This window comes from Glycine max, chromosome 8, assembly GCF_000004515.6.
Source record: "Glycine max cultivar Williams 82 chromosome 8, Glycine_max_v4.0, whole genome shotgun sequence".
NCBI lineage: Eukaryota > Viridiplantae > Streptophyta > Magnoliopsida > Fabales > Fabaceae > Glycine > Glycine max.
In genome coordinates this window covers 15,937,226-15,950,537 of record NC_038244.2, presented here as the reverse complement: position 1 = coordinate 15,950,537, position 13,312 = coordinate 15,937,226, and the positions used below count along the sequence as shown (strand labels likewise).

General features: G+C 36.1%; 2 protein-coding genes across 5 annotated transcripts; one reads left to right on the top strand and one right to left on the bottom strand.

Annotated features, from left to right (window-relative positions):
• Nucleotides 1–365: 365 nt before the first annotated feature.
• On the bottom strand, nucleotides 366–1,666 carry LOC102669865 (uncharacterized). The gene is made up of 3 exons (XM_006586345.2): nucleotides 1,161–1,666; nucleotides 841–1,050; nucleotides 366–747 (listed from the first exon to the last, which is right to left on the bottom strand). Exons 1-3 carry the CDS (start codon nucleotides 1,611–1,613, stop codon nucleotides 589–591), a joined length of 822 nt encoding a protein of 273 aa, XP_006586408.2. The 5' UTR covers nucleotides 1,614–1,666; the 3' UTR covers nucleotides 366–588.
• Nucleotides 1,667–4,704: 3,038 nt separating this feature from the next.
• LOC100817965 (anoctamin-like protein At1g73020) lies at nucleotides 4,705–13,300 on the top strand. 4 transcript variants are annotated; one of them, XM_006585476.4, is made up of 16 exons: nucleotides 4,721–5,450; nucleotides 5,843–5,912; nucleotides 6,052–6,167; nucleotides 6,495–6,621; nucleotides 6,705–6,805; nucleotides 6,898–6,989; nucleotides 7,076–7,180; nucleotides 7,294–7,563; nucleotides 8,480–8,612; nucleotides 8,698–8,811; nucleotides 8,948–9,015; nucleotides 9,121–9,248; nucleotides 12,034–12,116; nucleotides 12,246–12,353; nucleotides 12,539–12,697; nucleotides 12,791–13,300. In XM_006585476.4, the coding sequence occupies exons 1-16, from the start codon at nucleotides 5,277–5,279 to the stop codon at nucleotides 12,917–12,919; spliced, it is 1,977 nt and encodes a 658-aa protein (XP_006585539.1). In that variant the 5' UTR covers nucleotides 4,721–5,276; the 3' UTR covers nucleotides 12,920–13,300. The 4 variants fall into 4 exon arrangements, with proteins under 4 accessions (XP_006585541.1, XP_040874224.1, XP_006585539.1 ...); XM_006585478.4 differs by lacking the exon at nucleotides 12,791–13,300 and having other exon boundaries at nucleotides 4,705–5,450; nucleotides 12,266–12,353; nucleotides 12,539–12,675; XM_006585477.3 differs by lacking the exon at nucleotides 5,843–5,912 and having other exon boundaries at nucleotides 5,313–5,450.
• The last annotated feature ends 12 nt before the right edge of the window (nucleotides 13,301–13,312 follow it).

The window sequence follows — 13,312 nt, the reverse complement described above, 5'->3', positions numbered from 1 at the left end:
TTAGTTTTAAAATAAATAGCCAAACTCACTAACTCACTCACGTAGAAGGTGTAGAACTCACCTTGATTAAGGTACCAAAAGCTTTTGTGTCTTGATCCACATGCTCGTTAGTTAGAAATATAATGTGTATCCTAATCAAATTCTTTAAATAAAACATTCTTATTTTATTGCTTGAAAAAAATTATTGATTCTAACATGATTGGAATCATAAAATAAAAATTATATATACATATATATATATATATTTAATTATTAAGAGAGCCAAATTGACAGCAATGAGTAATGATCGCACATTTTAAACTAAGATTAGAAGAGCAGTATCTGCAAAAACATAAAGCAGAACATCGTATAGAAACGAAGCAGAATTAAAAACCAATATTTTCTTACATGATTTTTCTTAGAATTTGGATTGAACTTAACTATTCAATCTCAAAAGCTAACTAAAGAAGTGAGGATGAATTATAAGAGTCTTTGAGAATCTTTGCAGCACAAAGAAGCATGGTGACATAAGATTATCACATGCATGCGTGCATCTTTCCAGGTACTTTACTCCTTTGTTTCAACTCCACCAATTCCTGTGTTATGACGTCAAACGGAAGAAACAGAAAATGATGTTGCTTTCAGAGTTGCACCAGCTCTTGAGAAGGAAGGCCAACATGTGGTGGACAAGAATTCATCCATTAGTATTTCTGTTATGACCACAGAAGAGCATTGCGTACATGAAAGTTTTGGTTTGTTATTTAGAACCTGCAGGCATTAATAGTAATTAGAAATTAGTAGTTATATTTCAACATCAATTTTCTAAATTTTTTATAAATAAGAGAAAACAAATTATGATACCTCATGTAACATGCTTTTACCAGAGATTGAGATGGCCAAAACCCCTTTTAAGCCCTTGCCACAATCCCCAAACACGTAACTAGCCAGATCAAGAAAACTCATGGTTGTAATGGTTGTTCTTGACGATGATTCACTTATCTGGGTCATAAGTGTAAGTTCTGCCATCGAACTCCAGTCTTCCAATACCACAACATCATACCCTTTGTAATTCTAAATTAATTCATGGGGCAAATAAAATGTGACCAACGTGAAAAACAACATTCACAATAATCCAAATCAAACAATAAACTAAAAAGAATTGGTTACGTGTAAATTATTACCTTCAGCGGGTAGATAATCATCTTTTGGTCTGCAGAGTAGTTAAATTTATCAAACCAAAGATATGTCCATATGTTTTTGCTCATAAGCACTTTGTTAAAGTCAAGCAAGCATTCTTGTAGCTGACTGATCTCCTCACAATATTGGATTTGTTTGTCAACAGCAAAATCTTGATAAACTTTATTGGGTACATAATTGCAAAACATGAATGAAGTCAAATTGGTAGCTTCAATGTCTGTCACAACAAGATCGTAACACCTTTTCACGACAAGTTTTCTCAACTTCTGACTTGCAATCTTAATCTTAAAAAAACGGATGCACCGTTCCAGTACCAAAGACTCAACTTTTGAGCATCTAGAAAATAGACGGGTGAAGGTTAAGCCTCCAATGGTAGAATTGCACAATGTCAACTCCCTTAAGGTTTCACTAGTTTCCGAATCTATTCTCAAAGCCATACAAAATTCAGTTCCTCTTCTTCTTTCAATCTCGGACAACACAAGCTTCTCTAGACTTGGCACTTGGATTTCAACACTCTCAAGCATTTGACAAAAAACAACCTCTAGCTGTTTGAGGTGACCAAGATTACCACACACCTTCAAATGCTTCAAACCATTACATCTAACAAGTGATATTTCCCTTATCAGAGGGCAACTAGTAAACAACCAATCAATGACATTTTCTCTTTTTACCCATACATTTTCTAACCTTAGAATTTCTAGGTGGGAAAACTTTATTATATCCCTATCAGAGGGCTGAATCAATGTCAAACCACTTAACCTTAGCACCACAAACGTCTTCGCATTATAAATATGATGAAAAAGTTGGCACCAATTACCTTTAGTCGCGTAAAGACAATGATGCATGATTTGGAAATCGAACTCTTTGACTGTGCTCGTCTGCAATACTAGTCTTGTGCATTCTTCAATCTCTTTTGTGGCATTTTGCACGTATTCAAAATGCATGCGTAGCCTAAATTTGTGGATAACCAAACGTTCTTCTTCTTCTTTGATGCTCATAACTTTGTGGAGCATAGTATTCTTGAAGTGGTGAAAAGGAAGATGATTAAAGTCACTCTGGTCAATGTTCAAGCAAGGAAAGGAGACACAAAAGTTATTCCATTGCTTGGAAAGACAACTGGTTCGAGCAACGTCTAGCATTGAAAGTCGACTGAGAATTTCATGAATGATGTGTTCAGGCATGGTGGAGATCAGAGGATCCTTCTCAACCGTAGAAACTTCAATACCTTTGGCTCTCTCCACAAGCTCCATCGATTGTTATAAAAAAAGAGGGGATGAAAGAGTATAAGAAGTTTATTCCTCATGCATGCATGGATCCTTTGCAAGACCAATTATATATAAATTCAATTTTTATATGATAGATGCCATAAAAAACTAAGATAAATTGTTATCTTATCTTATATATTTAAAATAAAATAAAAAAGATAAATTGTCATCTTAACAGCTACCATATATAGGTTTAACGAATTATCTGTAGGATAATGATAATCCTAACGGGTACGAAGATATACATATAGATTTTGCATGAAAAGTTGAAAACCTTACCAATTCACCCTTCAGTCACTTACCGAATTAGTATTTTAGCTTTTATATTGCATAGGATCACAATATTTATTTTTATATAATTAAAAATCATAAAAATTAATACATAAATTATATTAAGTTATATATTATATTTAAATTGTGATATAAATTATTTTCAACTCTCAACAATTTAATATAAAAAATATTGAGATTCGAGTTAGAGATGAAGATATAAAATAATGGATTGAAAGCGTGGTTTACAAATATCAAGAATGGAGATAAAGATAAAATGAAGTTTACATTGAGAAGAAAAAAGATTAATTGTCTCTAGACTCTAGTGATACCTGTGTTATATATAGATCGACTAAAAAAATTGAGAAGGAATTTTTTTTTTTTAATTATGGAATGCACATCGTAGAGATAAGATAGAATATTGAGAATATCTAGAATCTTATTGTTTAAAACTTTGTATTATAATCATCCATTATGAATAATATTACTATTTAATTATCATGACTCCAGCAAATCCTATCTTACGTAAAAATAAAAAAATAAATAACAATAATCATTATATTAAAAAAATTTAAATTTTAAATTAAAATATGATATATCATCATATATCTAACAAAATAGCCAAATAACAATTAAATTCATAAAATATTGATTATCAATTTCTAAAATAATTGTATTAATAAAATTACGAAAATAATTATTATTATCATAAATTTTACTGCAAATCATCATCATTATTATCAATATATTATTATCACCATTATATTATTATTAATTATTATCATCTTTATCATCATCATTATTTTTATTGTTTTAACTGATCATTTGTCCTCACTTCTACACCTATGTCGTTATGCCTTTTATGAGAGTCGTCGCTATCGTCATCACCTCCATCATCCGGTAGTGGTGACAATGGCTCTGGTTGCGGGTTCAGGGTTCAAGGCGGTGGCAGGAGGTCAGGCGGCGGTGTCGTGGGTTGGCGCACGCGGCGGATTCCGTAGTGGCGACGAGGTGTTCCGGGGTTTCGACTCTGGCTCTGGTTGCGGGTTGATGGTTCTTTTGCGTTATTGGTTGGATTTGTTGCAGGTTTTGACTATGAGTCTAAGACTCCGACCGCGCCATCGTCTTCGTCTACAACAGCCTCCCTCTGTGTCGTCCGCCGCACCTACAACCAAAACACGCAAGATCTGTGTTTTTTTTTTCAGATCTGAGCATTTTTTTCCAGATCTGACCAAAAGAAGACCTCCATCGACAAGGTGGCGGTGGTGGTGGTCGCATATCCTATCTGACGGCGTTGTGGGGAAGGCGACGGCGGTGGTGGTGCGCCACGGCGACGGTGGGCATAGGGGGTTACGGTGGCTATAGGTGTTTAGGGAAAGGAAAAGAGAAAGATTAGGATTTTTTATTTTTAAATAAAATAAAGATAATAACTATTTATAGCTGTGTTAAATTAATTATTTAAAATACTAATAAAAATAAACGATTTAAATAGAAATTAAAATAATGCATTTTGAAAATTCAAAGGATTAAAAAAATTAAATTAATATAACAAAATAAAACTAAAAATAAATCTAATGAATGAAAATAACATTAAATTTATCTTACATGAACATGAGTACTGTGTTAATTTTTTTTTTTAAAAAAATAACGACTAAATTAGTCTCTTAAAAGTTATTCGGATCACTATTTTAATTTTTCAAAGTCTTGTCGATATATAAAAATTATATATTTTGGTTCTGAGATTAATTTATCACTAAATTAAATGTCATAAATTGGTTGTTTAATTATTTTAACAATTAATATGATAATATTTTCGATTTTTGGTTGATAGGATGATAATTTAAGTTTTTGAAAGTTTAATTTAATTAATAATGTAACTACATATAAAATATAAAATATTTACACCAATATTTGTGGGTTTTAATGAAATTAAATTAAAAAAATTATTTTGTCTTATAAATAAATATTAAAAAAACTTAATTAAAGGCAGATGATTAGATTCTTAATAAAAATTACTGGTCATTAAAAAAATCTGTAAATATTTCATGACAAAAAAATATTTACTATAATAATACTTTTGGTAAAGTTTTTTTATAAGGAAAAAAAGAAAGAAGAAGAGAAAGGCACAAAAGTAGAAAGCATGCACGTGGAATTCAAACTCTTCTAATCCTGTGTTTTTTCCTTCTTTTCTGTCTTTTTCCCTCCACCACCTTTTTAGTTTTGTGTTTATCATCTCTTCAATTCAATTCAAAGTTCAAAAACTTCTCGTCATTCCAGTTTGTATGACCCCACACGTACATACAACACACCGTCTTTAATTTTCCACCCTTTGGACGGTGCTAGCTTTTTCCAACACATTTGATTTTCTCCTCGGAATTCTTCATTTTTATGGCATTTTCTTCAACCCCTTTTGGCCAAAACGGATCTTTCTTCTGCCCATTTGAATCTTTCTTTTGAATTTGTGAAAACAAATGCCCCTTTGAATTGTTGAAGGAGGGAAAGGGGGAATTTATTGTTATTTTTGGCTTTTAATTTCCCTCGTGCATTGGGTCAGGGGGTTTGAAGATGAAAGAGCATGGAAATGAAGAACCTGTTTTTGAAATTGGGGTGGTGATTCCTAGGAGAGTGGTTCAGGAAAAAGATGAATCATGTGACTGTGCATACGTCCTTGTAAAGGAGTTTGAGAAGGTGGGGTTTGTAGTTGAGAGAGTTATTGGCATTGCAGATGAGTTCATCAAGGTTAGGTTTTTCACAATTCCTCTCTATATTTTAAAACTCCTTATGTTTCATTGCGTATCGGTCACTTTCATCCAATTCTATGCTTTACAGTTTACAATTTCTTTTCTTCTTTTTTTCATTTTGGCATGTCTAGGGAAACCTCAGTCTTTTTTTTTTTCTTTTTGAAAAAAGAAATTTCTTATGATTTTGTTCCATGGTCTATATCAATCTTGTGGTTTAGTAACCATGGGTGTCTAGCTCAGTTGGTTGAACAGGTGCGCAAGTTATTGTAACCCCCTTATAGCTGTCTTTGATTCCTAGGGATCAAAAAAAAATCTTGTGATTTAATAAGTTATGTGTGTCTAATTTAAACTTTTTGATGAGTGGCTAAAACAAACATGCCATTTGTTTAGTTGGCTGCACCTTTGGAGACATTAGGGAGGGCTGCGGCTGAACTACAAATCAAGAAACAGACTCTTATTGGTACATTCAAATTCCCGAAAGGGGGGCATCTGTTCTGCCTATTACTATTTAAGTTCACTGTGTGAGATGGTGCTAACTAGCATGTGACTGGTTGTGCAATTCCTATGTATGTGTTAATGTGTCGTATAATAAATGGCAGGTATGGATTTGCAATTTGAGGTGGAGGAGGTTGAAGCTTTTGTGAAACAGCCTGATGGTTCTGTTTTCAGTTGGTATGAGCGTTTTCAGTGCTACTGTCACTTGATATATGGAACAGTGAGTTTTTTCTGTAGCAATCTGTTGTCTCTTCAAGTTGAAATCCCTCTTTGTAATTTGCTGTGCTTGTTAACCAGTTCCACACATGCCACTCGTTGTTTTATTTGATTCTCAGATTATAGGTGCCTTAGCTTTCTAGTTCAAGAAAACATTAGGATTAAGCATTCTTGTGATGATGAATACGAAAAATGTGACATGTTCGTTAAATTTGTTGCTGTTATCATTAGTATGGCCATGGCTACCATGGAATTGCAGTCTTGTATGAACTCTCCTATTGACAATTTGACATGTCTTAACATTTTGGTTCTCTTGTAATTGAATTTGCAGGTAAACAACAGCAAGTCGGTAAAAACCCTTAAATTTGATGGAAAAGAAATCCATTGGGAAATTGGGGAGAATCTGCTTCTGAAATTGGAATCATTGGAAATTGTTAAGCAAGTCTTTCCTTTGCATGGTGTTTTTACTCACATGTGCCATCAATTTTTCTCTAGATTAGTGTGACTTGAAGCCTGAACTAATATTGCTTTTGGTTGATAGATGAAAAGAAGAGAAAGAAACTTCTTAGAAGTTGGGCACTTCAATGGTGGGACTTCACTAGTCAGCCAATCGATGAGATTTATTCATATTATGGGGCAAAGGTTTGTTTGACTATGACTCTGAGCTTTATAACATTATATGAAAATGATGTATTCCATTCTCCTTATCCAATGAAGGAATGAATAATCTGCAGATTGCAATTTATTTTGCTTTTCTTGGAATGTTCACACGGTGGATGCTCTTCCCTGCTGCATTTGGGCTTACTTTGCAATTGATAGACTTTGGGTGAGTGAATCTATCGGTGTTTATGCTACCACTTCTTTAGTTTTGCATCTAGTTAAGTGGTTTTATGACTTCTTATTACACTTTAGGTCATTGAAATTAGTCGTGCTTCCTATTTTCTTCATCATGGTGATACTTTGGGCTATAATGTTTTCTCAGTTCTGGAAACGTAAAAATTCGGCACTTTTAGCCAGGTAATGTTATACTTTTTTACTTCTTTTGGGATCAGTGCAATCACTTGACGCATTTGCTTGCTGAGATTCTTCCCTCTTCACATCTTTTTCTCTCTCGTGTTTTGGTGTTGCAGATGGCCTATTAGTTCTATAGTTGCAGTTGACCAAGGATACAAGATTTCAGGCAGGAAGTCCAGCTCCTGGCAGCCCCCAATGGAACTCATGAAAGTATTTGAGACTGATAGAGCTAAAGAGAAGGAAATATTCCAGAGACATGAGTGGCTTGGGCGTCTTATGCGATTCAGAAATGATGCTATCATTATCTTCAGCATTATATGCCTCCAGTTACCATTTGAGTTGGCATATGCTCATCTTTATGAAGTTCTTGATTCTGATATAATTAAGTAAGACTACGTATCATTTTTTTCTGTGCTTCTACTTGTTAGTGTTAATTGAATATTCTGTTATTTTTATTTTTGGAATTTCTTTCTCTGGATTATTCTCTTATTCCAATTATTCTATTTTTTTCTTTCATTCTTTTGTCTCAACTAAAGGATCTCCCATTGTTTTCGTATAACTATTAGTTCTTGCAACATTTATTCTCACATCTTTACTGAGATGGTGTTCTCAACCTTTCTGAAGGGCTTTGTTTTATATGTCAGCCCCTTTGGCTTTCAATTTCTCCTCTTTGATTCTGTAGTAGCAATTACCCTACTTTAGTTTTGTGTCTGTCAAACTAAAAAGTTCTACTCCTTCAAGAGGGCGAGCCCTGGTGCAGCGGTAAAGTTGTGCCTTGGTGACTTGTTGGTCATGGGTTCGAATCCGGAAACAGCCTCTTTGCATATGCAAGGGAAAGGCTGCGTACAACATCCCTCCTCCATACCTTCGCATAGCGAAGAGCCTCTGGGCAATGGGGTACGCTAGTTTTTTTATACTATTTCTCTTTCAATACTTCTTATCTTCTCTGTTGATTGTGTTTTTTCTAAATGCAATTTATCCCATGATTCGTACATGTCAATGTGGAGTTTTTTCTCTGTTGTATCTGTGAATAAGAACATGAAATTGAGATTCATTTTGTTCTTCATCAGTCCCACAAGCTTCTTAGCCATCCACATAAAACTCATGAATGGCATTTTTTGTTACCATCAAAATAACTTTGAACTTGTGGATTTAGATCCCATTAGGAAGGCACTAGCTTGTCTCTACTAAATAATCTGTAATTTGATGCTAATTGGTATCTTTTGTTAGTCATATAAATTCTTATATTTGGTTGAGACCGATACTTCATTAATGTCACTCTTATTTAATGTTGGGTTTCAGGTTTGGGCTCACTGCTATTTACCTTTTCGCCATTCAGTATATTACCAAGATTGGTGGCAAGGTGTCTGTCAAACTTATCATGAATGAAAACAATGAGAACACAGAAAAACGGGCTGATAGCTTGGTCTACAAGGTAATGGCGCGGATTGATAGGTACCATGTTGCTTTTTTTCACCTTATCCTAAACGTTGAACCTAGGGGTTTACTTTCTCTCGCAGGTGTTTGGTCTGTACTTCATGCAGACATACATTGGAATCTTTTATCATGCCTTGTTGCATCGTAATTTTTCAACTCTTCGCCAAGTGTTGATTCAGCGGCTCCTTCTTTCTGAGGTTGCAGAGAAAGTTTTCTCGTGTTATCTTTGTCTTTCCCTTCTCCCATTTACCCGTTACTTTTCTTCTTTTCTCCCTTTCTTTAGTTTGGGGCTTTTCCTTTAAAATAGTGGAGTAAAAGAAAACATCTTTCCAGGTGTTGGAAAACCTGGTGGAAAATTCATTGCCTTATCTCAAGTATAGCTATAAAAAGTACAGGGTTCGGTAAGCCTCTTCATCCCCTTGGACATGGACTATGCTGGGTTTATTTTGTTAACCATGTTACCTGTTACCAATATACAATAGCTAATTTATCTTTTATTTCTCAAGACACAAGAAGAATGAGAAAGGAGAAGCAAGAGAAAAGTTCCAGTTTAGTTCTAGAGTAGAGAAAGAATACCTGAAGCCCTCTTACTCTGCTAGCATTGGTGAGGAGCTTGAAGATGGGCTATTTGATGGTACTTCCAAATTCATTATACTTTTAAATTGTATATGATTTTTAATTAATTCTTGAACATATGGAATATAAGTAGTTTCATTTAGATATACATGTGTTTTTTTTTTTTTGGAAGGCAAAAGATATATATATTATTAATAGTAGAAAAACTAGTACCAGTGGTACTAGAGATAGATACAAAGCACCAGAGTGCTGCCCTCCAAAAAACCCATCCTAAACCATGAGATTAAGGAAACCCATCAAATCTATCCAAAGAACTTCGAAATATTGGAAGACCAGTGGGTGAAGCTAGTATTGAAATCTTTATCTTTAACCTTGAAACAGGACCAAAGAAGGTAAATGGCATGATCCATGACTTTATAGGGGTCGAACGGGCTTCCTTGGAAAATCAGATTGTTTCTATGGTGCCAAATAGAACTAGTCAAGGCAATCCACCAACCACCCCTAATATCCTGATTTACAGGATCCCCAAAGCCTTCACAGAATTGAGTAAAGTGGCACTTTGGATGACTTGGCAGGGGGCCTACTACCCGGATCCATCTCATGGATTCCCACCATAAACCTTTTGTCAAATTACAATTGAAGAAAAGGTGAGCCACATCCTCCAGAGCAGTACCACACAAAGGACAGTTTTGGTCCTGGATATTAATGTCTCATCTTAGGAGATTTTCCTTGGTGGGGAGTCTATTTTTAAGGAGTCTCCAACAGAAAACTGTTGCCCGAGGGGAAATTTTCAATTTCCAGATTTGCTTATATATCTTCCCATCTGTGTTTGCTGTATTGAGGTTAGTGCAGACATTGTAAGCTGATTTAGTAGTGTAGTGACCATGGGGTTCAGCTAACCACACCATAGAGTCTTTACTATTCCTCTGAATAGGAATGGAGCTTATTTCCTCCATGAACTGCACAGCTATATCATTTTCATGATCGAAAAGATTTCTCCTCCACCTGAGGTCCCACTCCCAACTATCATTAATGAAGTTGCCCATGCTTGAGATGAAGGAGCTTTGCTGTCTACTAATCCGAAAAAGCTGATTATACTTTTGCTCGAGAGTGTAATCTGCCCCAAGCCACCTATCTGTCCAAAATTTGATACTTTCCCCACTCCCAACCTTCCAAGTCATATTCTGACTGAAAATATTAGGATCCGACTGCTGGTAAATCTTTCTAATATCCCTCCACCAGTGAGAATGACCCCTCTTGTTAGACTGAAGCTGGAACTCTGACCAATCCCCATATTTAGATTTTAGGACTCTGACCCAGAGTTGCTGCTGACCAGAGGCAAAGGCCCAAATCCACCTTCCCATTAGAGTTGTGTTAAATTTCGAAATATCCTTTACACCCAAACCCCCCTCATGCTTGGGCTGACAAATATCCTCCCATTTCACCCAAGGGATTTTATGATGGGTATTGTCACCACCCCACAGGAAATTTCTTTGTAAGGAAATGAGACTTTGGACTACCCTTTGAGGTATCTTAAAAAAAGAGAGGAGGTAAATTGGGAGGGCATTCAAGACAGAATTGATTAAAGTGAGCTTCCCTCCCATAGATATATCTTTGCTGGCCCATTTGGATAATCTAGATTTGAACCTATTGATGAGAGGCTCCCACACCATCAGACTTGAGGGGTTGGCACCAATAGGGATGCCTAGGTATAGAAAAGGATGGTCCATTTGACCACAGTTCAGAGTATGAGCTGCTTCCACACCCCAGTTAGCTCCTCCACCAATTATCCCAAATTGGCTTTTCGTGAAATTAATCTTTAAGCCAGAAGCCATTTCAAAGCCTCTGAGGAGAGCCTTTACAGCAGAAACATTCTCCCAAGCAACCTCACCCACAAAAACAGTGTCGTCCGCATATTGCAATATATTAATAGGTTCCTTCCTCTTCCCAACTAAGTAGCTTCTGTAGAGATTTTTCTGTGCTGCTTCCCTCATCATACCAGTGAGACCTTCTCCGACTATGTTAAAAAGCAAGGGGGCTAAAGGGTCCCCTTGTCTCAAGCCTCTCGTTGGGCTGAATTCCTTAGATGGGCTACCATTAATCAAGACTGAAATGGTTGCTGATTGAAGGCAAGATGATATCCAATTCCTCCATTTTTGGCAGAACCCCAACCTAGACATCATATAGTCCAAGAAGGACCAAGAAACAGAGTCGTAAGCCTTTTCAAAATCAACCTTGAAGATCATTGCTGGCTTGTTACTTCTCTTTGCTTCCTCCACCACCTCGTTAAGGATCAAAATGCCGTGAAGAATATGTCTTCCCTTGATAAAAGCTGACTGTCTTTCATCAATGATATCATCCATAACAGACCTTAGTCTATTAGACAGCAGCTTAGCTATCACTTTATACATGCAGCCTATCAAAGATATAGGTCTGTAATCATTGAAGGATTGCGGATGATTTATTTTGGGGATTAAGGCCACAAAGGAAGCATTGCTGCCCCTAGGGAAGCTTCCATGGGCATAGAACTCATCCACAAATCTCCTGAACTCTGGATTCAGGACATCCCAGAAGTGTTTGATAAAATTAAAGTTTAAACCATCAGGCCCAGGGCATTTGTCCCCTCCACAGCCCCACACTGCTTCTTTAATCTCTTGATCAGAGAAAGGGGTAATCAGCTGGTCACTTTGCCCTTGAGAGATAGTTTTAAAGTGAACCCCATCTAAAGTAGGTCTAGATTGCAGTTGTTCAGAGAATCTATTCTGGAAAAACTAAAAAGGCTTGATTTCTCATCATGTTCGAGAAGCGTCCCAAGACTGACATTGTCCTATCCTGTTTCGCAGATTTCTTAGAATTGGCCTTGCAGTTTGGAATGATTTTGATGTTTGCTTGCGCATTCCCACCTGCATTTGCTTTTGCTGCTGTGGTATAAATGCTTTTATCTACCTCCCTTTTTTGCACTTGCTTTTGCTTGCCTTCACTATTGCTATAAATGCTCTTTAATTCATTTTGGGCTTTTATAAAATATTACATCGTTGACAACTTACTTGGTCAGAACAACCTTATGGAGATCAGGACAGATGCATTGAAGCTGCTAGTAATTTTGAGGCGGCCTGTTCCTCGTGCCGCTGCAACAGTAGGAGCCTGGCTTAACATATTTCAGGTATTTATTTATATATACAGACTTTGGAAGGTGCTTGTCAATTATTTTTGATAATCCACTTCAGATTAATTATAAATTGGAAAACATGTTCACCAAATAACCAACTATATGGAAGATATCTACACCATGAATTATACACTTGATTTGTATACAACTCTAATTTGAGAACATTTTTCATTTTGCAGTTTCTTATACTGATGTCTATATGCACCAACTGTGCTCTTTTAGCATGGCTATATGATGAGGAGGGAAAATGGAAAATAGAGCCTGGACTTGCAGCAATTTTAATCATGGAGCATGTCCTCTTGTTGACTAAGTTCGGTTTCTCTCGCTTCATTCCTGAGGTGATTGTTTTGCTTCCCATCCACTATCATTCTTCCATTTCAAAGATGCTTTATGAGAGATTATGACAGGCTATGGTACTGTTTTCTTTGAAGGAACCTGCTTGGGTAAGAGCCAACCGTGCAAAACACACTACACAGGCACAGGATATGTGTTCTAAGAAGCTTTTAAGGACTATTTCCGGAGGAGTCAAGACTTTTAGAGAGGAGAAAAAATTGGACTGATGCCTTTCCAGCTTATTGTTTACTTCATTGCCAGATCAACACGAGGGAAAGAAAGCTTATGCTGGATTGTCTTTCTGTTATCTCAGCTATCCATGGCTGAATTGTATATTAAGAAGGGATTTTGCTTTGGTTGACCTGTTTGTCTTCCCTCCCCTGTGCTGATAAGATAGTTCATACAACCCTACAGTTAGTGTTCTCCCTTTTAAATTGTACATATGAAAATTGCTAACTACTACAAGTTTTGTCGAGAAGTCAGTGAAACAAGGATGGTATCTTTTTGAGGCATTTAAATTTCATTATAGTTGTTTGATGAAGAACTTGAGGAATGACCAAAGGTAGTGAATGACAATTGACAACACAGCTGTGGTGGCTACCTGAAAATATAAATTGCAC

Bases quoted from the DNA above. Each gene is read 5' to 3' on its own strand.
- LOC100817965 (XM_006585476.4), top strand. From the start codon at position 5,277: ATGAAAGAGCATGGAAATGAAGAACCTGTTTTTGAAATTGGGGTGGTG. The intron at 6,168-6,494 runs GTGAGTTTTTTC...TTGAATTTGCAG, and splicing joins GTCACTTGATATATGGAACA to GTAAACAACAGCAAGTCGGT. The intron at 8,613-8,697 runs GTAATGGCGCGG...TTTCTCTCGCAG, and splicing joins CTGATAGCTTGGTCTACAAG to GTGTTTGGTCTGTACTTCAT.
- LOC102669865 (XM_006586345.2), bottom strand. From the start codon at position 1,613: ATGGCTTTGAGAATAGATTCGGAAACTAGTGAAACCTTAAGGGAGTTG. The intron at 1,051-1,160 runs GTAATAATTTAC...GAATTAATTTAG, and splicing joins TGATTATCTACCCGCTGAAG to AATTACAAAGGGTATGATGT. The intron at 748-840 runs GTATCATAATTT...TAATGCCTGCAG, and splicing joins GTAAAAGCATGTTACATGAG to GTTCTAAATAACAAACCAAA.